At 44.1% G+C, this 25,927-nt stretch overlaps 1 protein-coding gene across 1 annotated transcript in view; it reads right to left on the reverse strand.

Moving 5' to 3' along the window:
- Window positions 1-10,415: 10,415 nt before the first annotated feature.
- PKP2 (plakophilin 2) overlaps window positions 10,416-25,927 on the reverse strand; it is a 74,127-nt gene continuing 58,615 nt past the window's right edge. Inside the window, exons 10-13 of the mRNA XM_040978876.1 lie at window positions 20,848-21,001; window positions 16,981-17,170; window positions 11,897-11,984; window positions 10,416-11,773 (exon numbers count right to left, since the gene is read on the reverse strand). Coding sequence (XP_040834810.1) covers window positions 11,705-11,773; window positions 11,897-11,984; window positions 16,981-17,170; window positions 20,848-21,001 — 501 coding nt within the window. The 3' untranslated portion in view covers window positions 10,416-11,704. The remainder of the gene's footprint in view (window positions 11,774-11,896; window positions 11,985-16,980; window positions 17,171-20,847; window positions 21,002-25,927) is intronic.

Below are 25,927 nucleotides of genomic sequence, written 5' to 3' on the forward strand. Positions count from 1 at the left end.
TTAGACTCTTCCTGGCTCCCGTACAGGTCTTATTCTAACAAGCATCTCCTCCATCTTCATTCCAGGAACTCCGGACAGAAAAAGCAAACCACTTCCCACCTGGTCTCCAAAGATTTTGGAGGGTTATGTCCCCCATCAGTAAAGTATAAGCAATCACTATTTCAGTGTGTGATAGAGTGAAAGCAAGCGAGAAACAGCTGCTCTTGTACTGCTGAAGTGATTCATTATGTATGTAATAACACCATCCACAAAAATGAGCTAAAGTATAAAGTTCTAATTTTTCATCCTGTGTCCCAATGAACAAATCTATAGCTTCTATTGGTTGCACACATCCCATTCTAAGAGAAATATCCAGAAATATTCAGAACCAAGTATGACTAAGCTAACCCCCTGCACTAGTCAATTTCCCATGGCTCTTTTTATGGGACAATTTTAAAACTAGAATTTAATAGTTTTTTGGGTTTTTTTTTTAAATGCATAATCCTTCTTACTTCAGTCCCAAGTAACTTAATCCTGGATTTTTCTTGTTCTTTTATGACTTCTGTCATATTGTTACTTCTTTTATTCACTCTTCCTTGAAGTCTTGTCTTCCCTTAGGTAAACTGCTTGCCGTCACATTTTGACATTTAAGAACACATGTGTCGGGCTTCAGCCAGTATTGCTCCCAGCAGTACTTGGAAGGATACACATACAAACGAGCAGGGAATTGTCTGAGAGTTCACCTGGAGTCTGTCCAAGATGGAAAGGACCTGGAAGCCATCCAAAGACTAAAGGAGCTGCCAGTTGGGTGGATAATTGGAAAGTAAGGTGGAATTTCCTACATGTAAAAATATGAAAAGAAGACCTCAATAGGTACAAAGGCTATGCTATTTTCCATTATAAAACTCTTTATCCCACAGGAAGAAATGTCACCACAACCATTTCACCCTCATATGCTGGCATCAAAAACCTCAAATCTGAGGCATTTAACAACGCATCCAGTTCTCCCTCAAAGAAAAAAAATGAACTGGCTTTATTTTTCCATCTTTTCAGATGTATCAGCTACTCGAGCAACAGTGAGAGCGCCAGTCCGTAGGGTCCTTTTGGCGTCTTCATTTCACCATCTATCTTGGCAGTGTCTGAGGAACACTTGCCTGTCTTTGTCTCCAAAAGGGAACACTGTGGACTTCCCCTCTGCAGATGCTGAGGACAAAGATGGACACGCTTGAAAGCCCCGCTTGGGGCGGGGCCCAGTCAGTCCCCTCAGCTGGGCAAGAGGGGGGTGTTCCCACGGCATGCCCCACCCCAGCTGGTCCCTAGCCAGGCTCTCGATGGAAATGCAGCATTTCAGCTCAGAGCTCAGCATACAGCTTACATGCCCACACTCCTTGTAATTATCTGTGGGTTTCACAATAGTGAAGAGGAAGCAGCTTAGAAATTGCTCTTTCATAATAAATACCCTTATATGAAGGCCAATAAATGTTAATGTATAAACCCCAAAAGCTACAAACAAGGAACTCATGCAGTTTCGTGTACAGCCATAAGGACAAGTGACAACTTTGCTAACACTAACTGATATTTTTGTGTTCTGCACCCAAGAGAGATTCAAAATTGCTCGAATCCTTTTTGCAAAATTACTTTCAATTCTGAAGGCCATTATTCAGTTTGCCTTCTGCCTCCTTTTACTAAACTAAGTGATTCTAATTTTGAATTTGCTCCATAAACCATATTTTTAAGTCAAATTCATCTCAACTTGATCAGTCTTGTGAGATTTAAACAATTGTGGAAAAGTCAGAGGAGTTTAGATTTATTTTATATGTTTGAAAGGCAGAAATATAGGTTGAGATTCAGAGAAAGAGAGAGAGAGAGAGATATCTTCCATCTGCTGGTTCACTTCCAAAATAACCACAATGACCAGGGGTGAGCCAGTCCAAAGCCAAGAACCCGAGCTTCTTCCAGGTCTCCCCCATGAATGCAGAAAAGGGGACCAGGCCCTTAGGCTATTATGTTCCACTGCTTTCTCACACACATAAGCAGAGAGCTGGATTAGACGTGGAACACCTGGGACTCGAACGTGGCCGGTTGACTGTTATACCACAGTGTGGTCCTGAAAAGTCAGTTCTTTTGCCTGAAAAACTGGAACCTAGTGTTTCTTGATGCCCTAAAAACTCTTCTGTACTTAATTTTCTATCTTAATAGTCCCCTCCCTGCTGGAGAGGACAGCTGTTTAGTGGCTTTGACAGTTACCAGAGGGCTGGACCCAGGCGTTAGGTTTGTTCCTCCAGGGATTTAGAGTTTAGACAAAGATGGCGCTGTCCATCAATGGCAAACCTAAAAGCTGGTCACACATGATGACAATCACATACAATGACAATCACACACAATGACAATCACAAAGACAGTCACACACATGACAGTCAGACTTTACACACTAGGAAGAGCCATGTGTAAGGCCATAGTAGCACAATGTATTTGAGAGCAGGGAGAAATGTGCTGGTCCTCTGTCTCAAATGTTTCACTTACCTGTAGATAACCAAGAGCACAAAGCTAGAATTCAGTAGGTAGGGCAACTCTATGAGACAGACACCACTTTAATATCAATTGTTCAGATGATAAAGCTGAAGGAACTCGGACTTGGAGCGACAGAGCTGATTTAAACAGACTACTCTGGCTTCTGTGCCCAGGTTTTAGTCTGGCTTATCTTACATCTATCTATGCAGGGTTTTTTTTGTTTTTTTTTTTTTTTTTTTTTTTTTTTGCATTGCAGTTGTGTTTGCTCACAATGACAGACTAAAATGTTGTTTTAAAGCAGGTGTTAAATGGGTCAAGTAGTAGGACCAGACAACTTTAAAACAGTCAGAAGCAACTCCAGTGAAAGTTCATCATAAAAATTTTCTTCTGAACTACATCTAGAAGGGTGGAGGGAAGTTTGCCGGGTGAAGAAATGGGGAGAAAATGTGTTTCAGGGCAATGGTAGTACACGAGCAAAGGACAAGACTAAATGACTAAGGAACTGTGGCAGATTCATGTGGCTCCAGTGAAAGGTCTGAGAGGGGCAGGTGTCAGTATACTAGCTGCTTATAATGGAATTCACAGGTTATAACAAGTTGTTCACACTTGTGTCAGACTGGAACACAGACTGTGTCTAATAGCGAGAAGGAAAGGTTCTGTATATGACAGAGGTTATAAAACATGAGCTAAAAGAGAATTTTGTTTCTCAGAACAATGAATCATATAACCAAGCTTATCATTTTTCAGGGCTTAAGGAGGCCACTCTACCAGAGATGGCTTAACGGACTACTATCGTGAATCAGCAGCGGCAACTACTTTTCATGGACACCAGGTGAAACTTGGCAAGAGCTGAAGCCAAACATCATAAACTGTATGACTATATAGAAACTTTGGGCACTCCTCTTGGATTTTGTTCTACTATGTCTGGAGAAAAGAGCATGGTGCCTGCAGCCTGCAAGTTGGGGTTGGCCCTCCCGTTTACTACCACTTAACTACCAGGAAGCTCGATGGCGGCAGGAGGGAACTGAAGGCAATGCGAGCTGCCTCCCAGAGACGGCCACAGAGGCCAAGCCCTCATGTGTGGACTGGCAGGGTGTTTCTGGGAATGGATGACTAAAGTTGCTGCCTGCCTCAGCTCAGCTCCAGGACGCACGTTCACCGGGAACCATGTGTGTATGCCTATGGGAAGGAGAGCAGCTATAGATGGATAGGGGATGAGCACGCTTGCTGGAAGTGAGGATTTACTGTTAACTAATGCTTTGATCTAAGCCCTCTGTAAGGATTTGCTTGCACTTCACCTTTGTGGGTGCATCCCTGTCGGTCCAAACACTTCATTCCACCTATATCTAGGAATGGACTTTCTCTTAATTTTTGTAGCATTCTGGGTCAAATCACAAATTAACGGCTTTGCTGCTTTCTCAGGCTTATCTGTGTGTGTGTGTGCGCCTCCCCTTCTATGGTGCCAATTTCTTCAGGTGGAAACTAAGGACAATGGTAAGTCTGTTTTACAGTTTTAATAGATTTTAATTTTTATGAAAGTAGTTTTAGGGGCCTGGCACAATGGCTCAGTGGCTAAATCCTTGCCTTGCAAGTGCTGAGATCCCATATGGGTGCTGGTTTGTGTCCCAGTTACTCCCATTCAGTTCCCTGCTTATGGCTTGGGAAAGCAGTGGAGGACAGCATAAAACCTTGGGGCCCTGAACCCGCACGGAAGATGCAGAGGAAGCTCCTGGGTTCGGATTGGCTCACCTCTAGCCACTGTGGCCACTGGCGAGTGAACCAACAGACAGAAGATATTTCTGCATCTCCTTCTCTTTGTAAATCTGCTTTTCCAATAAAAATAAATAAATCTTTTAAAAAAGAAAAGAAAATAGTTTTAGGACAATGAAGCTTTAGATCATGACCTATCTATGAAATTTTTACCATTCAATTTTACTTGGGGATTGATAATTTTCAGAGAAGACAGAGACCCTAGCTGATGTAAGCTCCACTAGGCAGAGTGCATGTCTGAGAGCCAGCAGCAACAGATGTTTATAGAATGAATGAGTGGGATTGATACAAAGGTGCACTCAAATAAAGACACATAGACATGACGGCAGAAGTGCTTGGTTTCCTACCACCCATATGGGAGACGCATATGGTGTTTTTGGCTTCTGGCTACAGCCTGACCTAACTCTAGCTAATGCAGGCATTTGGAAAGTGAACCACTGGATAGTGGACGGTTTTTCTCTCTGTTCCAATGATTTTGGTACTTGTTAAAAAATAGATGTTGTCTACCTTTTTCTAGCTCTTGCATAAGTTAGGAGTTTCTCAAGTCCCAGTTGCTCCACTTCCAATCTATCTCCTGCTAATATGCCTGGGAAAGCAGTGGAAGATGACCCAAGTACTGTACCCTAGCGCCCACATCGGAGTGCTGCATGCCTCTCCTGGCTCCTGGACTAGGTCTGGCTCAGATCTGGCCACAGCAATGTCTGGGGAGTAAACCAGAAGCTGAAGGATTTCTTTCTCCCCATCTCTCCTGCTCTCTCTAACTCTGCCTTGAAAACAAACAAATACATCTTAAAAAAATATTAAAAACATTGTTTGGTCCATTTTCCCATTAACTCTTTGAATTGCCCTAGTACAGCTGAAATAGTATATAATGGAAATACTTTCTTAAAAGCAAAAGGAACAATGGGATAAAAAAGATAAGCAAGACTCAATAAATAACTGGAATACAAAAACACATTTTGTCGATGGGCACTGCACAAGAAAGTCCTTTCTGAGTTTCGATGCAAGGTGAGGTCTGAAGCTAGAAAGCCAAAACAATGACTCACAGGCAGCGAGTCCAGAGATGTGCAACTCCTGTCCATGGGTTTAAGAATGAGGAGTCTGGCTAATTGCTGGGGGTTTTGTCAGCCTAATGCTGTGAATCGTTTCTCAAGAAAGATTACTTTGCAGAGCACAGTCTTGCTGCAAATGGGCTTTCTCTAATGGCTTCCTGGTGCAGGAGACACTCCTTCAGGCCATCTCAACCTTCAGCACAATTTGCAGTTGCTGAAGACAGGAGAAATTATTTGTTCCCCAAAACTTAACTAAAACTCTTGAAAGCCAAGTTCCCAATAGGGCCTCATTCAAAAATGACTTAGAAGCATCTCTAAAACTGCTGGATTGTTTGATCCAGGAAATCTTTGAAGTTCTTTTTTTAAAGGAAAATTTTAATTAAAAAAAATTTTTTTTGAATCAGGACCGAAACTCAGCAATGTCCACATGACATCTCAAAAAAAAAAAAAAAGAGTGCAGATGAAATAGTTTAAAGCAATAAAGTATAAAGAGTTTAATTATAATGTGTGTGCTTGCAGAGTTCAATTAACTCTAAAAAGGCAGGGAGGAAATGAGTTGCTACATCAGCTGAGTGAGTGAGAGAGCATGCGTGTGGATGCAAATTCATCTTCATTTAAGCAAGATAAAAGAATGGTGTAAGAGGGATGGGAACAGGGGAACAAGAAAGAACCTGTTCAAAAGTCCTATTTCTCCAAGGATCCTCTGGGAGAGAGGGCACAGGAAGGTCATCTGCTGAGTGCAGAGCGAGATGGAACCGGATGGCACCAGATGAAACCAGCCCCCAGATCCCTTGCCCATATCTGGAGTCTCTGGCTGGAAGTCTGTCTCAGACAGCCTTTGGGTCCTTGATTTCACAATGAGTGGACTCAGAAACAGACATTCATGGTATCCAGGTGCAGGGCACAGGACTCAGGTCATCGTGCTCAAGCAAAACCTGGAAGAGCTGAGGTGGCTGTTCAGACTCACTGCACACCAGTGCTTGGTTCCAGGAGCAGGAAATCAACACATGTGTACCAAAAAATGGAACTAAAAACAACAAACCATGTCCAAAAGCACATCCCACGGCTATGAGAGGATCTGCAGTAACGGGGACTTGCTTTCATTCTTTGCCAGATGTTCCGGGGTGGACGCATACAGGCACATCTCACATGTGCCTCTGCTTCAGCATGAGATGTTACAGGATGTCTGTCCTGCCTCGGGGCTGTAGCCTGGTTCCCCTGGGCAACATGCCACCTCCCAAGCAGCACCCCAGGTAGGAGATGGAAGATGTTCAGCTGATGATCCCAGTCTACTGAAATCACTGACTTTAGAGTTTTCCAAAAGTGTTTGGGACTAACCCTAGGTATGGTTATTAGTAATCGAAGGCTGAGTCTCCTGAGCTGGGCTGTGAACCAGATAAACCCAGATGACGCATTTTGTCCTCTTGTCTGTGGCTTCGATCTTTGAGCCAATCATATCTACAAAGAAAAATGCCAAAGAGATGAATTCACAAGGAACAGCAAAGGTCTCCCAACCAGAGAACCTCCGGTAATTACCGTTTACTGAGCCGGTGCTGTCAGGCGCTGTTTGAAGTGGATTGAGGAAACTGTTCATCCTCAAAACAAGTGGACGAGGTGATGACCGCTTTCACTCACACATCACAGGCCGGGAAGGGCAGGCTCCGTGAGGATTAGAAAAGCTCCCAGCTGCTGAGCGGAGAAGCAAGCCAAGCCCAGATGGGCTGGGTGCACAATCAGTCCTCTTAACCATGGATGCCACAGTCTAAATGTCGGTACCTCCGTGGGGAGATTCCTGCCTCACTCTTGGCTTAAGGGGGACCTTGGAGAGAAGTCAGCTCGTCTGGGTTCAGGCAGCCTCTGTGCTCCTACCCATGCCACACAAGGACTGGAAATAACTGTCTCTGCTTCAGGGTTTTGTGGCATGCATGTAAAATGTAAGCAGGAAGACAAAAATAACTCTGTTATTGATAAGGAGGTTGTGACAAGAACTCAGTGTCTGAGCTTGTCCACCATTCCAGTCAGAGTTGACTGCACAGCCTCCACCTGCTGGTCCGGACCCAGCCTCGTTCCATTACCTTCGACACACCAAGGTTTTCAGGATGATCTGCCGCTCTCAGGTTTGAATCCACTTTGCTGGTGGCAGCTGTGTGCGGTGTCGCAGTTCAGATGCTGCGTAGGATGCCCGAGTTAGAGATCAGAAAGCTTGGGTTCAAGTCTTGGCTCAACTTCAGACCTGGCTTCCATCAGGATCACCTGTACCCTGGGAGGCAGTGAGTGATGGCTGCCTTGGGGGAGACTGACTCTGCTCCTGCCTCCTGGATTCCCTCTACTCCAGGCCTGGCTAGTACAGGGACTTGGGGAGGGAACCAGCAGAGAGAAAATCTGCTTTCATCTTTCTGCCTTGCAAAGAAACAAAACCAAATGACTTTTATCCCAGTACATGGAATTCTGATCTTTCCTGACTATGATATCAGAGTTTTTCTTACAGTTCTTAAAAGGCTAAGTTTATTTTATAAATGGTGAAACTCAGCATCATGAAACTCAAAATGTTAAAATGGGATTTTACTTTGAAAGATGCACTTCCTCTTTTATTCATTTCCCTTCCGCAAATCCCTTAACGCAACAGTTACCGAGTCTCAAAACGGGAAGTGAACGGGGTCATGTGGGCATTAGCTGAATGAAAGACTGCATGTTTTTCTTCTCTGTCACATTAATAAGAACTGATTCACTGTTAACACGAAAAGATACTCTGAGAAGCACTTGGCCAGATGCCTTCTACATTCCTTCCTAATCCCAAGAGTCTGCGAGCGAGGCTTCTGTAATCTTGCACAAAGTACACATATACTGAAGGGCTTCTCATTCCAATGTAGTATATGTTCATTACATTTTTCAAGTAGGGGTAATTTATTCATTATAGTATATAAGTTTATATGTAACAATATGCATATACAGACACATAGCTGTTTCTCATGTCTTCTAGGGAATTGCTTCTTCAGAGGGATTAAATTGATTTGAAAGCAATTAATCCTCTCCTACTGTTTGTTCTCCCACTAGACATGTTAATTCTCCCCTCTTTCTCCAGATAACCTTTTAACTACTTGTCAGGTACAAATGTTGCTAGTAATGGAAATCTAGGGCAGCACCCTCCCATATTCCAGAAGATAATAGCAATATTTTCCTTTCTAAAAGATTAATTTTGGGCCTGGAATGGTAGCCTAGTGGCTAAAGCCTTCATCTTGAATGTGCTGGGATCCCATATGGGTGCCAGTTCATGTCCTGGTGTCCCCACTTCCCATCCAGCTCCCTGCTTGTGGCCTGGGAAAACAGTCGAGGACAGCCTGAAGCCTTGGGTTCCTGTACCCGTGTGGGCAACCCAGAACAAGCTCCTGGCTCTTGGTTTTGGATAGGCTCAGCTCCGGCCGTTGTGGCCACTTGGGGAGTGAATCAACAGACAGAAAATCTTCCTCTCTGTCTCTTCCGCTTTGTATATCTGACTTTGCAATGAAAATAAACCTTTTAAAAAAAAGATTTTTAAAAAAATTTGAAACGCAGAGTTGGAGAGAGAGTGACAGCGCTCCCTTCTGCTAGTTCACGCCTCAACTGGTCACAATATTAAGGGCTGAACCAACAGCTCAGTTATCCCACTTGGGTGGTACAAGGCCCTCTGTTTTCCTAGGCATATTAGCAGATAGCTGGAGCTGAAGTGAAGCATCCAGACCTGGAACCAGCACCTACAGCGGATGCAAGTGTCGCAGGTGGCAGTTTAGCCATCTTCCCCATGTCACTTGAGAAGGAAGCAGCCTTTTGGAAGCTGAGCAGCAACAAAGAGGCCCAACTCAGCCATCAGTTCCCGGGATGTCATGGGCACAGGTGGGCACAGAAACCAAGAGCTGGGAGCAGAGTGATCACTCATTCAACACAAGGTCTCCCTGACAGCTCTTCCTGACAGTAAAGGAGAGAGGAGGCAGAGCAGAGGGGACATGCAGGCCGCAGGCATCAGGTCCACACACGGGAATCTCAGAGCAGCTGGCATTTGTCTGGCCCTCCCTTTTTATGCACTTTCGTCTTCAGCTAGCGCCACCTTTCTTACAGAAAATGGTTTTTGGTAAAGAATTTAGGATTCTAGGGAAACAATACAAGAATTACAGGGCCCGGCGCGGTGGCGCAGTGGTTAAGTCCTCGCCTTGCACGCCCGGGATCCCATATGGGCGCCGGTTCTATCCTGGCAGCCCCTCTTCCCTTCCAGCTCCCTGCCTGTGGCCCGGGAAAGCAGTCGAGGACGGCCCAAAGCTTTGGGACCCTGCACCCGTGTGGGAGAGCCGGAAGAGGCTCCTGGCTTCGGATCGGCATAGCATCGGCCGTTGCGGCTCACTTGGGGAGTGAATCATCGGATGGAAGATCTTCCTCTCTGTCTCTCCTCTCTGTATATCCGCCTTTTCAATTAAAATAATAATAATAATAATAATAATAATAATAAATTTTTAAAAAGAATTACAAAGTATTAGACCTTTAGAAACTGAAGTTTACAAAGTCCAATCCTGAAATGTCATGTGAATCACTTCACACAGACTGATATAAACAAATCCATGCAGGCAGAGGAACTCCAGCCTTGTTTCGTGTTGAATAGTTTTACGTGTTTGTTTTCATCTACTTGAAAGGAGAGAAGCAGATATCTTCTTTCTGTGGGTTCACTGCCTGTTTGTGCACAGCCGAGCTAAGCGGAAGTCAGGATGTGGTGCTCCATCGAGGTCTCCGTGAGGGTGGAAGGCGCCCAGATGCTGGGCCATCACGGATTCCTCCCATGTGCCCGAGCAGAGAGGTCAGAAGCAGAGTAGCTGAGGTTTGAACTGATGCTCCGAAATGGGAAGCAAGCACCACCGGCAGCTTCACTTTGTGTGCCACACCCATTCTTGTCTTTGTAAGTATTGGCAACTCTACTAACGCTTACAACAAACAAAAACCCACATTATCACTACAATTCTACAAAAAGAATTAAACTCTTTTTAACTCATTTTTGTCATAGATGATTAACCTACGCTGCCTTCATTAAGCGTTTAAAATTGAAAAAAACAAGTTACGAACGTAATAAAGACTTAGTAGACATTTACTTGGGAAATGGCAATTTACTTTTTATTATACTTTTCTGGTCAAATGGCTGAAGGATTTTCTTATTTCCTTAGGACAAATGTCTTTGTTTTAGAAAGCAAAACAACACAATCGAAGTGAGACTGTCTCTATGTGAACAGCTTTCATCACAGCCCAGCCAAACTAACACTGGACACAGATCCACCTGGCTGGACCGTGGTCTCTCCCAGTTGCAGACGGCCTTGTGGTCTCCTCCTTCTTCTCAGTCATGACTTTACCTCTGCTCTTCCCAGAGACTCTAGAGATGCCTCCACTTGAAGCAATGGCTTGAGACACACGAGACACAGGCTCTGCGTAGTACCTTGTAAAATGTCGCGCAGTGTGGGCTGGTTGAGGCTGTCACTAAGTTGAGTTTTCTGTTTCCTGGGCCGGCCCATCAGTCTGACCCAAGGGTTTGGTTCTTTCTGGGGCTAAAGAGTACAGTCCAGTTTTTCCTGGCCTGAAACAGCCTAGGCAATAGGTTACACTGAATGGAAGATATTTGCATTAATTTCCCTGAACAGAAGTATCATTTATTCATTGCTTAGGGACAACATCGCATTTATAGCCATAGTTGCTTTTCTCTGTGGGAAAAAAAAAAAATTCTTAAATCTGCTATAAGCATTTTCTTTCAACTGTGTCTTCCCACAATCATTCATGCTCTGAAGCCTAAGTTCCTAAGGTTTTCAATTGAAATCAGGGAAAACCCCAAAGGGATCAACACAAGAAACCAACAATTTTGCTGTTATACTGTCTCCTGGAGAACTCGGTACATTTCTTGGCGTTTCCCTTCTGTTTCACTGCAGAACAAAACACTGTGGGCTCAGTGGAAAAGCAACGCGCATGTGTGAAAGCAAGGAAACCCGCAAAAGAACACAAGCGTCCATCAGACTTGCGGAACCCTAGCTACAGAAAGCGTCTTCCTGAGCAGTAGTGTCAGCGTCTATTCTCCAGGCACTCGCAGCTTGGTTCTGGGGGCCGTGCACCCCAGGCTCGCTAATGGGCTAGCATGTGCAGAGGGAAACACTGCCTGCTGCCAGGATCCACTGGCGGCAAACTTGCAAGAATCTTCCAGAAGACTGAAAAACAGTGTTCTCATTATTTATTTTCTGGATTCTGGAGAACATGGGCATAGAAAAGGTTAGAAACAAGGCATGCTGCCCAGGCTTTCTTGGATCGGGCAGTAGAAAAATAGGTGTTTTCCTTCGGGGCTTTCTTGTAGCTGAGAATGGGGAGGTGGGGGTTTCGGAGAGCCCTTCTCCCGTCCCTCAGTCCTTCAGAGAGTGGTAGGCTTTGGCAGTCCGGCTGTTGACAAAATCTGTCTTCTTGAATTGAGCCTTTGGAATAAGCAAACAGAAACGTGAAAGGCAACAAACTCCTGAGAGGAGAAGCAGGCTGCTGTTGAGTGCTGTCTCACTCTCAGCCGTCTGACTGGGCCGTGACACCCCTGCTGTCCTTACCTTTTTGTAGGCATTGTGGAGCTCAGTGTGTGCCCACAGGGAATACAGCAGGACACTGGCAGCTTTGCTTGCCTTGTTGGGGGCGTAGCTGCAAACAGAGAAGACATTTCAGGAGCAGTGCGAATGTGGGAGGTGCCCGAGGTGCCCGGCCCAGTGGGTTCCCTTCCTCAGCCAAGACCACTGGAAGACGAGCTTCACAGGCAGGCAACACATTTTGTTTGAATTCTTATAAACTACGAGGGCAGTTTAGACAGAAAATCCCTTTTTACAAGGAGTACATCCTTAGACATGTTACAAATTTTGAATTTGTTTATAGAAAACAATTTGTATGTATATATTAATGAAGCATGATTTATAGAATAAGATGTGGGAAAACCTGAAAATGTATGTGCCTTTTAAACTTTGTGACTGTGAATATTAGAATAAAATTATTTTTCAAGCTAATAAAAAAGATCCTTACGGCAACAATTGTTAAAAAGCTTTCAAAAGAGCTATAAAAGTTTTAGTACAGAGCCAATGGAAAAAAATGTTCCTGAACAATGGTCAACACAGGAAATGACACTAGGTGTCTACCAATGAGTAAATGATGAAGGAACACATGGTCCACATACACAGTGGGATATTATTCAGCTCTAAAAAAGAATGAAGCCCTGATATTTGCGGCAAAACGGAAGGAAATGAACACCACTATGCCTAACGACATAAACCACACATAGGAAGACAAACATCATTGTTCTCTCTCATGTGGAAGTCGATCTGAGCTTAGAACGATGCTTAGTGGGAGCTGGGAAAGGTAGTAATGGGTAACAGGCACTAAACACAGTCACAGAGAAGTAATAAGTTCGGGCTTGGCGCGGTAACCTGGTGGCTAGGGTCCTTGCCTTGAACACACTGGGATCCCATATGGGTGCCGGTTTTTACCCCAGCAGCCCTGCTTCCCATCCAGCTTCCTGCTTGTGGCCTGGGAATACAGTCGAGGACGGCCCAAAGCCGTGGGTCCCTCACCCATGTGGGAGACCCAGAACAAACTCCTGGCTCCTGGCTTTGGATTGGCTCAGCTCCAGCCATTGTGGCTACTTGTGGAGTAAATCATTGCATTTAAGATCTTCCTCTCTGTCTCTCCTCCTCTCTGTCATCTGACTTTCCAACAAAAAATAAATCTTAAAATTTAAAAAAAAGTAACAAGTTCAAGTGTTCCACAGGCTAGTAGGGTTGCTAAGAGTTCATAATGATGCATGACATATTGTAGAAAGAAACAAAGAGGAGAGCTGACCGGTTCCAACAAAAAGAAATATGGAAAGGCTGGCCAATTGATTAGGTTGTACGTAGGACACTGCTCTGTGCCCTACAACAATATGCAGTTATTACATTAATATAAAATTTAAAACAATATAATAAGCTGATGTGCAAAATGATCATGCCAAGCGCTAAGTGAATGACACTGACATATATTTTGGACATTCTGCTTTTAAATTTGTGCTGAACTTCCTGCTTCTCATTAAATACCAATGCCTCCTCAGAGTTCTTGTTATTTCTTTCACTGACTAGCGCATGGCTGATTTTTGTTTAAAAATCCCCTTCCTGGAGAGGCAAACGCACACCCAGCACAGTTACCCCACCCACTGAGTCACAGCCCAGATGCTCACCAGAGCCACGACTGGCTCTGCTCACAGCTGGGAACCAGAAGTCAGCACTGCAGCTCGCCTACAAGGATGGCAGGAATTGGCCGCATGGCCACCATGACTCCTGCCCACGAGGGTCTGTGTGAGCAGGACGCTGGGGTCAAGCACTCTGCTCGCATGGGTCTTTTTGAAAGAAAACTATCATTTAAGCACTATTTAGATAAGGAAAATGGATAAATGCATGATGAAGTATTACTCTGCCATATAAAAGGATTTAAATTCTGACATCTGCAAGAAAAAAATTAAAAATGGACAGAACTGGCAATCATTACAACAAGCAAAGTAAGCTAGAAATACAAAGACAAATATTACATTTTCTCAGATGTGGAAATAAATACATATGAGGTTATGAAAATGTGAATAGCATATTATTTGTGTTTAGAGAGTTAATATTATTTTCACTGGATTATACCACCAGCATGATATACCCTTCTTTTCTTGTGTTAAGATTAGTGTCATGAATACATGCTATTAATATCCTGGTTTCAAAGAAAAATAGTATGTATGTGTTCATGTGTAATAGCTACATATGAAATGAATATGACAAAATGTTAAAAATGCTTAAGTCTAAAAACAATTTTAAAAATATGCATTGAATACAGGCATAGTAAAAATTATGCTAACTACAGATAATAGTACATGCACCACAAAAATGACTTTATATTATAGACACTGAGACTGAGACAGAGACATGGAGAGAGACAGCTCCCACCCACTGCTTTGTTCCTCATCTGCCCTCAACAGCCAGGGCTGGGCCGGGCCACAGCCAGAAACGCGGACCTTCAACCCAGGTCTCACACCGGGGCGCGGATTCGGTGCCTGAGCTGTCGCCTGGTACCTTCCTGACCGCACAAGGCAGGGAGCTGCACTCGGAAGGGCAGTCAGGCCTTGAGTTCAGGCCTGCGACAGCGGATGCTAAGGTTCCAAGCAGTGTCAACTGCCGCACCACAAGTTTGCCCAGACGTGGGCATCTGAGCTGCTTAGCTGATGTGGAGGCAAAACTTTTTAAAAATAATCTTTCTTTAAAAATTGCTTTTATTTGTTTTTAAAGGCAGACAGGAGAGGAAGAGAGAGAGAAAGAGAGAGAAACAGAAAGAAATGGTCAGATTATGATTGATTGGATTGCCATATGGACTTGTGATTTGCTATTTCTAGTGGTCCCTGTTATCACCAAGCTTGGTTAATAAAGACTCCTTAATAAACCTTTAAAAAAAGAAGAGAGAGAAACAGAGAAAGAGGAATCTTCTATCCACTGCTTCATGCCCAAATGGCTACAACGGCCAGGTGGAAACCAGGAGCTCCACTTCTTCTCCCATGTGGGTGGCAGGGAGACCTTGGCTGTCCTCTGCTTTCCCAGGCTCATTAGCAGGGAATGGAGGTGGAGCACCTGGACTAAAACTGGCACTGTAATATTGGATGCCAGCACTGAAGGAAGCAGCTTAGCTTGTTGCCACAATACTAGCGCCCTAAATGTGTTTTCCACATCATAGGAGTTTGTAAACACATAAGCCAGCTCCAGGAACGCAGAGCTGCACAGACTCATGCTGAGTTCATTCATTATCTGAAAGCTTTTCTGTTGGTATTAGTCTTTCAGTGAGCCTAAGTCTAATGAAGACTTCTTAGATGTCTGTAGCTCCAGGATGTCTTGCTAATAAACACAAGTGGCAAATAGATCCATGAAGGTTGTAAGGTCTCTAATAGTCAGAATTGGAAACAGTTCTTAAACTGTTAAGGGTGTCATATTCACTTTTTTCTTTACAAGCTGGTTGTTTGGCACTTGGAACTCATTTATCAACAACAGCCTGTTGTAAATGATAATTGGTTCCCAGGTTAGCCCATAAACCACAAATCAAATTCAATCCTAGTAAGGAAAGAGCAGCAGGGAGAACCCTGTTGACACAGCATGTGGGGACGACGCGAACGCAAATACACAAGCAGCTCAGCAGCACACCACCCCCATCTTGCTAAGCTGCAAGAAGCGGCCTCAAGTGATGGTCTAATTTCATTGGCAACAATTATGACTGAGGACTCAAGTAATTAAAACCATATTATCTTATAGCAATTTGCTTAGAAGGTTGAGCCCCTGGGACAGAGTCAGTTCTGTTTCAAAGCAATCATTCATTTGAGCAGCCTGTGGGAGCAGCTGAAAGCTCCTGACTCTGAGGGATCAACATTCAGGTCTGGGCTCTGGGACCGTGGGTGCTCTGCAGCGAGGCCATGTGCAGAGCCACGAGGGGTCCCTGGTGGGACTGGAGTGCTGCAGGTGTGTGTTCATCTCAGGACAGCACGGATCCCCTCCTCACTCCTTCACAGCAAAGGACATGTCTGTCCACTGCATGCAGAGTCAGTTTGCTTGGCATGGAAAGTAGGCAATGATAGATGTTGTTTCCTGATTCTTTGCAAGGTGACATATTGGTAACAAGATGATCAATCTAGAAGTATTTAAGGAGCAAAAGATAACTTTCACAGCTCCCTCCAATCCCATCACTCTAATAACCAGATTATACAGGATAGTTGAAGAAGCTCAGAAAACACAGAAATAAGATTTGGTGGGAAAAAATTTTGTACTCATGTATGATATTTTCATAAAATGAATCCTCCATGAACTTGAAGACCGTTTGTGCACAGGGACAGGGAGGTGGGATGACTCTTGCATATGTTATACCTCCTGGTCTCAGGACTAAGAGGTGGGAGAGATGTGGAGACAACACAGAGCCGGGCATTCATTGCTGGCCACTCCCACTGCTCTCCGGTGCTGTCATGTGTTGGCTGTGACTCCACAGGAGTCCAGGCCACAGCTCTGCCTGGACTCTGCTGTGCTGAAACTCTGGCTATGGCTCTGGGAAATAAACTCTTAGGTCAACCACGTGCTGAAATGCACACCAAGACAATGTGTAGAGTCTGACTCTGTCTTGATACTTTACAAATGTATCTCTCAATGCCATTTTTCCATGAACTTAATTTAAAAATGTATTTGAGAAAGAGAGAGGCATTTCTCAGATACGGGTTTATTCCCCAAATATCTGCAGTGGCAGGGGCAGGCCAAAGTGGGCTCTCAATCCACAGAGGTGCAGAAGATCTAAGTACCTGTGCCCTCACTGGTCACCTCCCAGGGTGTGTAGACAGGAGCAGAGTGGAGCTGGGATTTGAACCAACTACTTGGGTTGCGATGTCCGTGCAGACTAATCACAGTGCTCAACATTCACTGCTAACGATGCTACTGAGAAGAGAATGGGTGACTGTGTGACGGCGCTGTCTCATTCTCTTGAACACTAAGGACTCAACCATGTGGCTGGCCCACTCTGCTTCAGGATCTGGTCTGTGACCACGCTGCCCATGGTACTCACAGCTAGGTTATTTAATCACAGGAGCGGTGGCTGGCACAGAGGCTAAGGGACTTACGCGTCGCCCGCGCTGATGGCCATAACCTTCTGCAGGCCCCCCGTGTTCAGCAGGTCTCGTGCGTTCTGGTAGCTGTTCTGGACAATATTGTTCAGCGTGTAACAGGCAGAGGCTGTAGTCTCAGTGAGCAGCTCAGTACTGGGGACCGTGTCAGGAATTATGGAAACCAAATCCGGCAGGGTTTCTTTGGCTACAAAATGAAAAAGAGAGAAGGGGAGAGAAAAACATTTGATTAAGAAGATTTTTTTTTTCTAATCCCAAGATCCCAGGACACGTTGGGCAAAGGAAGTTTTTGAAAAGAAACAGAATTAACAGACATATGAGAAGATGTAATCTCTCACACCAAAATAAAAAAAAAAATGTTCTTTTAAAAGGGATGCTCTATGCTTAGTATATTAAAAATCTTTTCAGAACTAAACAATGTGACATAAGTGTCAAGCATGTAAAACATTTTCATGTTCTTGAATTCAGTAATCCTACTGGGAGTAGACTACAGAATGACTTTAAAATAGAGAAAGCTTACTGCACAGATCTTTAAGCATGATACTCACACATGCATAAAAAATTGTAAAGTCCTCAATATCTCAATAAAAAGAATTAAAGAACAGAAAAGAACAGAAAATAACTACGAATAATTTTATGCTTCCCTAAACAAATTCATGAAGCATATATAACAAGAAAATGTTTATGTTAACACTGTGTGAAAAATCAAGCTAGTAATATATTATGTAAAAATGGGTACAAGAAACCTAAGAAAAAATACATTAAATGCTAATAGGATCTGTTTTTCTTTAACAATATTAATGGTGACCTGAAAAGAATCATAAAAAATTATCTCGACTTCTACTTCAGATCTCCCATGCTGGTGGCGGGGACCCAAATATTTGAGTTATCAACTACTGTTTAGTTAGCAATAAGCTGATATGAGCAGCACAGCTGGAACTCAAACTGAAGTATTCCAACATGGAATTCGTGGTCCTAAACTGCATTCCAGCCACCGGCTCAGATGCTCAACTCCTGAATAAGACTTAATAGTGCGATATAAAATTAAAGTTGCTATATGACACTGCACTGGAAGGTTACAGTTCAATGTTGTATCACTGAAGGAGATTTTATTTCATGTGTAAGCTTAACAAGCTAAGGCCTATTTAGCTCTCTGAGCATGTTAGCATAAATGTGAACGGGGATTCTAGAGACTAGTACTCCCACATACATTATTTCAGGTGAAGCCTGGGGAACCCTGCTAGGCGGTGGTCTTTGATTCCACTCGGCCTAGAGCGGTTCAGTGACCAGCCAGGATTCTGTGTGTTGGATGCAAAGCCATTTCTCCTCTATGACATAGGTTAGTCCTCGGACTATGTTGCCTTTCTTTATTGGTATACATTGAAGCAAAACATGATGACTTCATCCAAGTCAGTACATGCAAAGATCTCTAGCATAGAAATTTTTCCTGAGAAACACAAGTGTGCACCCATATGCAAGCTGATTATATTTATGGCTATTAAAACTCTGGCTCAAGATGGGTCCTATTCCTTAAATTCTGTATCCAATATGAAGCCAATTTAGAATGAAAAAGCTTCTGTGTATATTTGTATTCTTTGAAAGACAAAGAAATGGAGAGAGAGAGAGAAGGAGAGGAGGGGGAGAGAAATCAGTTTCCCTTCCACTGGTTCACCTCTAAATGCTCCAAGTGGCTGGACCAGGGCATGCTGGGAAGGCCATCTGGACCCCCCCTCGGGCGGCAGGGTCCCCACCTGCTGCCGCCCAGGATGTGCGTTAGAACAAAGCTGCATCGGAAGTGGAGGTATACCTGATCCCAGGCACTAGGATGCTGGATGCTGGCATCCCACACAGTGGCTTAACCTGCAGTACTACAGTGCCAAATTCAATTTGGAATTTTAAAACTGCATTTATGAGGCTGAGGTATCTTTCTGCTGAGGCACCTTAGTTTTAAAGATTTATTTATTTGAAAGATCGAGGTGTAGTGAGAGGGAGAGACATACACAGAGAGATCTTTTAGCCATTGTTCCATCCCCCACTTCGTGGGAGCTTTATCTTCTGCTGTTTCCCAGACCATCAGCAGGGAGCTGAGTCGGAAACGGGGCAGCTGAACACAAACCAGTGTCCATATGGGATGTAGGTGCTACGGATGGCGGCTTTACCCACTATGCCATAATGCGGTGTCCTCACTGCTGTCCTTGAGATTTACCCATGGGGCCATCTTACAGAATCCTCAGGGCTTTCACCATACCCTCCCACCAGTCCAGAGACTGCAGGGTCTGTGTCCAGCAGCGTTTCCGCCCTGGGGTACGCGTCAGTGAGCAGAGCAACGTTTACCTCGGCAGTGTTTTGCAGATGGCGTTGACAGATTACTTGAGAAAAACAAAACAAAACAAAAAACTTGAAAGTAGAATATACCTCTATTGAAGCCTGGTAAAAAAGCCCACAAACAAGGTCATGGTGAGAACACATCCACAATCCCGAGGGCCTAGGGCAAGGTTCCTTTAGCTTCACTGAAAAGTTCTAGGCTCTCTTTCTAAGGGTCACGCGACCATCGTATGAAACTTCCTGTCACATGAACTGACTTTAGGGGCTGTCACTGTGGCACTGCAGGTAAGAGCCACCATCTGTAGCCTAGCTGCTGCACTTCCAATCCAGCTCCAACTTCACCGCCTGGGAAAAGCAGAGGAAGAGAAACAGAGACTTCATTGCTTGGGCCCTGCCAGCCATGTGGGAGAGCCAGACGGAGCTCCCCGGCAGCCTGGCCCAGTCCTGGCCATGGGCCGCTTGGAGACATCAGTCAACAGACATCGCTCTTTCAGATAAATCAGTAAAATCTTAGAGATAAAGAAAATCTCTCTTGCAAAACCTGACTGCAGACTTCAATGCCCTTTGTGTTATGTTTGTGTGTGAGGGTGAACAAACAGCAAACCAGATGTACTGCAACAAGCATTTGCCTGTAACTGCAGTGGAATTTTGTGGAGAACTGAAAGAAGATTGCGAGAAGCGGTGTGTCGATGAGGGATTAGGAGCATGCTCCGTTACAGCACCACGTGACTCTGATGTCATTTCCAGCACCCACGCTAAACCTGTTGCATTTCGGAGACTCCTTTTGGCCTTTGTCTTGGGATTGTCTGTAATCCCTAGTACAAAACACTGACAAGCTTCTCAGGCAAACACCTGCTGTGCCTCTTTTTTTTTTTCTTAATGTTCTAGAAGAGTGGTTTTCGTGAGGTCTACATTGTGAAAAGCTGTGAAAGCACCACATGGAGAAAGACATCACAGGACACTGGAAGATGAATGAAAAAAATGTCAAGCATATCACTTCTCCTGTACATTATTAGTATGGCCCACCATTCCTTTGGTAGTATTTAAACAAATAAAAAAATGGATGTGAAGAGAAGTCCAATTTGAGACGCAGTGAGAAAGTCGGGTCTATTCATCACCTTCTGCTCCAGATTTCCATTTCCTGGTCATTGCTGTATAGACTGTCATGCAGACAACGCACTGCATTTGGGCTTTCGGTTTCTTCTTTCTTAAAGGTTTATTTTATTTTTATTTGAAGGCAGAGTTACAGAGAGAAGGAGAGACACAGAGAGAGTGAGAGAGAGAACTCTTTCATCTGCTGGTTCACTCCCCAAATGGCCACCATGGCTTGAGCTGAGCTGATCTAGGAGCCTCCTCCGGGTCTTCCGTGTGGGTGCAGGGGTCTAAGCACGTGGCTCATCCTCTGCGTTTGCCCAGGCCATATCCAGGGAGTTGGATCGGAAGCAGAGCAGCCAAGACACCAAGCAGCACCCACGTGGGAATAGCCTGCTACGCCATGTCTAAAGAAACCAAGAGAGCGCACACACACGACTGACTCACCAATCTCATTCTGCAGAGAAGGAATCCGAGACAGGTTTCTCAGCAGTGAGACCGCAGTCTTTCTGACACTTGGGTCGCCAACGTGCAGCATCTTGCGAGTGTGCTGGAGGCCGTTTTCCTTCTGGACCACCGTCTGAGCTACTGACGTTGGCATCTGTTGAGAGATGTGCCCGGTGAGTGCTACAGCGCAAGGGAGCAGCCAGCTTCCTGCAGGTCACTCGAATGTGGAGAAGACATTTTAAAGATTAAACCATTCTAAACACATTTTCTTTACTACCTATATCAGTTGTAGAATTAGAATTATTTGAATTAAAATTGTTTGCATAGTACTTTCTATCTCCATCTATTTGTATAATATAGAATAATCTCATCTTTGTAGGTGTGGTAGAATTCGGTAAAATGGCCTGCCATGAGCCACTCCCTCTATAGAAGCTGCATTTACCCGGAAGGCCACAAAGCCTGAGAAAAGAAATATAAGGGCTTTGATGGCCATTTCACTGTATTCACCAATGATGGCTGGTTGAAAGTCATCTTTTTTTTGTCTTGCTATTCAAGTTTTGGCATTTTACATAATTTGGCAAACTTATGTATTTGTAAACAAAACCCAGTTGTTTCTGAAAGAGATGGGAGGCTTTTAAAGGCAGGAATGTCGCTGATTCGACTACCTATATCCTTACCAGGGACCAAATGGCAAGTCACAAGTCTGGTCTTCCAGAAGCCGATCTGATTGGAGTTCAGCTGAGCACCTGTTTTCAGGGCGCCCGAATGCTGACCAGGCCCTGCCTCACAATGCTGGTTCTCCAACAACAGCACCGAGGCCCATGCCTCTGCTTTTGTAGTAGATATTTCATATTACATTTCTACTTGAAGCTAGTTAGAGGTCACCACGCCAAACATTTCTACACTTTTTTTTCTTTTTTCTTTATTTTGAATTTTATGGTACAATTCCACAGGGTCTGGAATTCCCTCTACCCCAATTCCTACCCCCAACTGATTTTCCCCCTATTGTTATAATAGTAAAGCCCTTCATAAAACTTCTATTACTCTTTTTAGCACTGTTTGGGATATTTATCTTCTCTATTTATCTCATCTAAAAGCTGCTTATCTCCCAGCCCCACTCCCCATTTCCTCTTCCTTATACTTTTCCATTCTAACTTTCATAATGGAGCTTTTTAACGTATGTAATTGAGTTGGAGAGTGAGGGGTGGTGTCGCATTCCCTGTCCACTCCCCACATGCCTGCAGGAGCAGGGGGCGGGCTCAGGGTGCGTCTCCCACACATGCGTCAGGGCCCGTCGCCGGAGCCGTCACCTGTTGTGCGTTAGCAGAAGCTGAGCAGGGACGGCATGGAATCAGGCCCTTTGATACACAACGACAGAACAGTCACTCTCGCACATTTTCAAATGCTGGCATATGGGAGTTCTAGGTGGTAATTCTATTTATTTTCCTTATGGAGCAAGTTTATTTTGTTTAAAAATATTTATTTATTTACTGAGGCCAGAGCTGAGCTGGTCCAAAGCTGGGAACTAGGATCTTCTTCCAGGTGTCCCAGGTAGGTGCAGGGGTCCAAGCACTGGAGCCATCTTCCACTGTTTCCCAGGTCACAGGCAGAATATTGGAGCAGAAGCTGAGCAATGAGGACTGGGAATGGCGCCCATATGGGATGCCAGTGCTGCAGGCACATGCTTAGTCTGACTCCACCGTGCCAGCCTCATGAGCAAGGTTTAAAGCCCACCCAGGTGCAGATTTTCCCACTGTCCTCAATGAATGAGAATAAATGAATTTGCTCTGAACTTTCCCTAAGCTGAGTAAACATCACTTGAATGTCCATATTTCACTGAGTCACATGTTTTGAATAAGTTTTATGTTAATATTAAAGTGCTTTACATATATATGTAAACAGCCCTAAAAAATGGGATATCATATAGTCTTTTTTTTTTTTTAGTTGCTCATTTGTGGGTTGTCTCTTTGCTCTATTATTACTTTTGCTGTATAGAAGCTTGTTAGTTAATTTGTTAATTTTTCTTAATCTTTGTTTTTTTAAAAAAACAATTATTTCTTTTTCTTGGAAAGTCAGATTGCCAGAGAGAAAGATCTTCTACCTGCGGGTTCACTCCCCAAGTGGCCCCAACAGCTAGATCTGAGCTGATCTGAAGCCGGGAACCAGGAGCCTCTACCGGGTCTCCCACACGGGTGCAGGGTCCCAAAGCTTTGGGCCATCCTCGACTGCTTTCCCAGGCCACAGGCAGGGAGCTGGATGGGAAGTGGAGCTGCCAGGATTAGAACCGGTGCCCATATGGGATCCTGGCACGTTCAAGGTGAGGACTTTAGCAGGGCCGCTTAGGTTCTTCCATGTTCAAAATTACGTTTTCACAAACAGATCAACTGACTTCCTCTTTTCTTACTGGGATGCTCTTTTGCCCCCTGCTTTTTTTTTTTTTGGCCTTATTGCTTTTGTTCCTTTTAAATTCCATCTTTCCTTCCTTTCTTGCTCCTTTCTCTTCCCCCCTCAATCACAGTCTTTCTTTTTTTGTTTAAGTTATATCAAAAGTCTGGTTTTTAAGGCTAGAAAGTCTGTCTGCTAAGTTGCTGAGGCTCTCAAATGCATTTTTACTTGATGTAGTGAATTAATTAGCTCCTGTATCTGCTATTGGTTCTGTTTAAATGATTTTTGTTTCTCTGCTGATTTGCCTTTCACATCATGAACTGTCTTCCCAATGTCATTGAATTGAATTGTCTATATTCTCTACTACCTTGTTAAGTTTGCTGAAACTATTCTTTAGAATTTGTTGTCAGGCACTTTATAGATATTTATTTCTTTTTGTTCTGTTGCTAGATTATTGCTATGTTCCTTTGGAGGTGTCATATTGCCTGTTTCTCTTTTTTGCAGGTATCTCACACCCCTGTGTTGATTTTTGTGCATGTGGAGGTGGGGATGGGAGAAAGGAGAAGCTGCTTCTACCAAGTGCACAGAGCGACTTTGGCGGCCCGAGCCTTTCTGCTGTGCTGTGTCACAGGACATGGGGGGCCAGCTGCACTGACTGTGATTCCAGACGAGCACATTAACATTAACATGAGGCCCCAGAGGTGTGAGCAGGCCTTTCTAGTTGCTTCATGGGGGCCTTGCACACCAAGCTACTCAGACATTGCTGCTTCCCCAGGTTGGGGTGGATGGGACCCTGGAGGCTGACTCACTCAGGTAGCCTGGCTAGTTCCAGAAGCTCTGGGGACTGGGCTGGACTGGGGCTCTGCCCAGCACTGGATCTCACCATGGTCGGTCTGTGTTAAGGTTGTTTTTTCTGCCCCAGGTGGGAGGAGTGCTTGGAGCTGGACGAGGGATAATCCAAACAACGCTTTCTAGCCTGTTTTCTTGGCTTGGGCTTAAAACCTGCCACTGTGGCCTCCTACCTTGCTTCCACAGTTCTTGCAAGGTGGTATTTGAATACCTGTTCAAATTGCTGCCGCCAGAGGGAGAGAAATGGTGGAGGATCTTACTGAGCCACCATCATGCTGCTGTTCCCTAAAGAATTTAATGTTTTAGGGCCCGGCGCGGTGGCGCAAGTGGTTAAAGGTCCTCGCCTTGCACGCCCGGGATCCCATATGGGCGTCGGTTCTAATCCCGGCAGCCCCGCTTCCCTTCCAGCTCCCTGCCTGTGGCCTGGGAAAGCAGTCGAGGACAGCCCAAGGCTTTGGGAACCTGCATCCACGTGGGAGACCTGGAAGAGTCTCCTCGCTTCGGATCGGCATAGTATCGGCCCGTTGCGCTCACTTGGGGAGTGAATCATCGGACGGAAGATCTTCCTCTCTGTCTCTCCTCTCTGTATATCCGCCTTTCCAATGAAAAAATAATAAAAATAAATCTTTAAAAAAAAAAAAAAAGAATTTAATGTTTTACTAATATTAGACTTAAAGAGTTTGCTAGGTAGGTAAACATTATTCATGCCTCCTTTTTTCTTGTAATTACATTGGCTTTATATATCTGAGTTATAAAGCTTAAATTAAAATTGTAGGATTTCTAGAAATTACTGTTATCAAATCGAATACTTAAATTATATAACCTGCTTTTTGGAAAGCTATTTCAGTTTCTTTACCATTTAAAGCACAGTCATCAAATGCTTAGCACTGTCATAGCTATGGTCACATTATTGACGGATAAAATATTTCCTGGAACTATGTTCCATGGAACATATTTTAGTATTTTATTTTTATTTTACTATTTTTCATGTTTTTCTAGTCAATGGTTCCTTTCAGAAATTACAAAAATGATGGACTCTATCACACTATGTAAGAATAAAAATAAGAAAAAACAATGATCATAACGGTTGTAATGTAGGACAATTTTAGTGAAAAGCATCTCATAATTTAGAAGAATGAAGATCTTCATATCATCATCCCAGGGGCTATGGACTGCCCACGTCCCAGCCAGGCTGAGCTCTCTCAGCTCAAGACTGAGGTCGCTATGGTGTCAATGCTCTGGCCCCTTTTGGGACAAAACTTAAAAAGAATTTTTCCCAGAATGAGAAATTCCTGCCCCCATTGTCCTTCTTGACAGTTACAGAGAGAGCAAGGCAGGTATTTCTGTTCGTGCACAAGCGTGTTTTGCAGAAACACAGAGAGATGAAGATCTGGACATAGTCTTAATCACATGCTCAGTGTGTCAGAGACCAAGGACAAGCTTCTGTGTGGACACAGTTATCAGAGCACTGCTTCTGAGCGGGAGAATAACTAAGCATCTTGTTTGCTTCAGGCCTGCTCTTCTCTGTGATGACAGATAATTGGCAACTGGCTTCATAATGAACTATTTAGGAGTGCACTCAAATCATTTTATGATCAAAGCAAAGAATATAAGCTTAGTTAAACGAATTAAATATTTAGAGAATTCCTGAATATGTGTAAAGTGCATAGGAGGAGAAATAAGCTTTCAGTACATTGTATATTTTACTTTACTGCTATGAGGTGACTACATCTGGAAAGAGAATCAGCTTTTTATTTTGTAATTAGATTTCTAGGACACAAAAGGCACAGATGTCCCTCCCAACCCCGCACTGCCAGCAGGCATCTGTTGTTTTTGCCTGCCTAGC

Source organism: Ochotona curzoniae, unplaced genomic scaffold (assembly GCF_017591425.1).
Source record: "Ochotona curzoniae isolate NIBS_2020 unplaced genomic scaffold, NIBS_Ocur_1.0 contig_2927, whole genome shotgun sequence".
Taxonomy (NCBI): Eukaryota; Metazoa; Chordata; class Mammalia; order Lagomorpha; family Ochotonidae; genus Ochotona; species Ochotona curzoniae.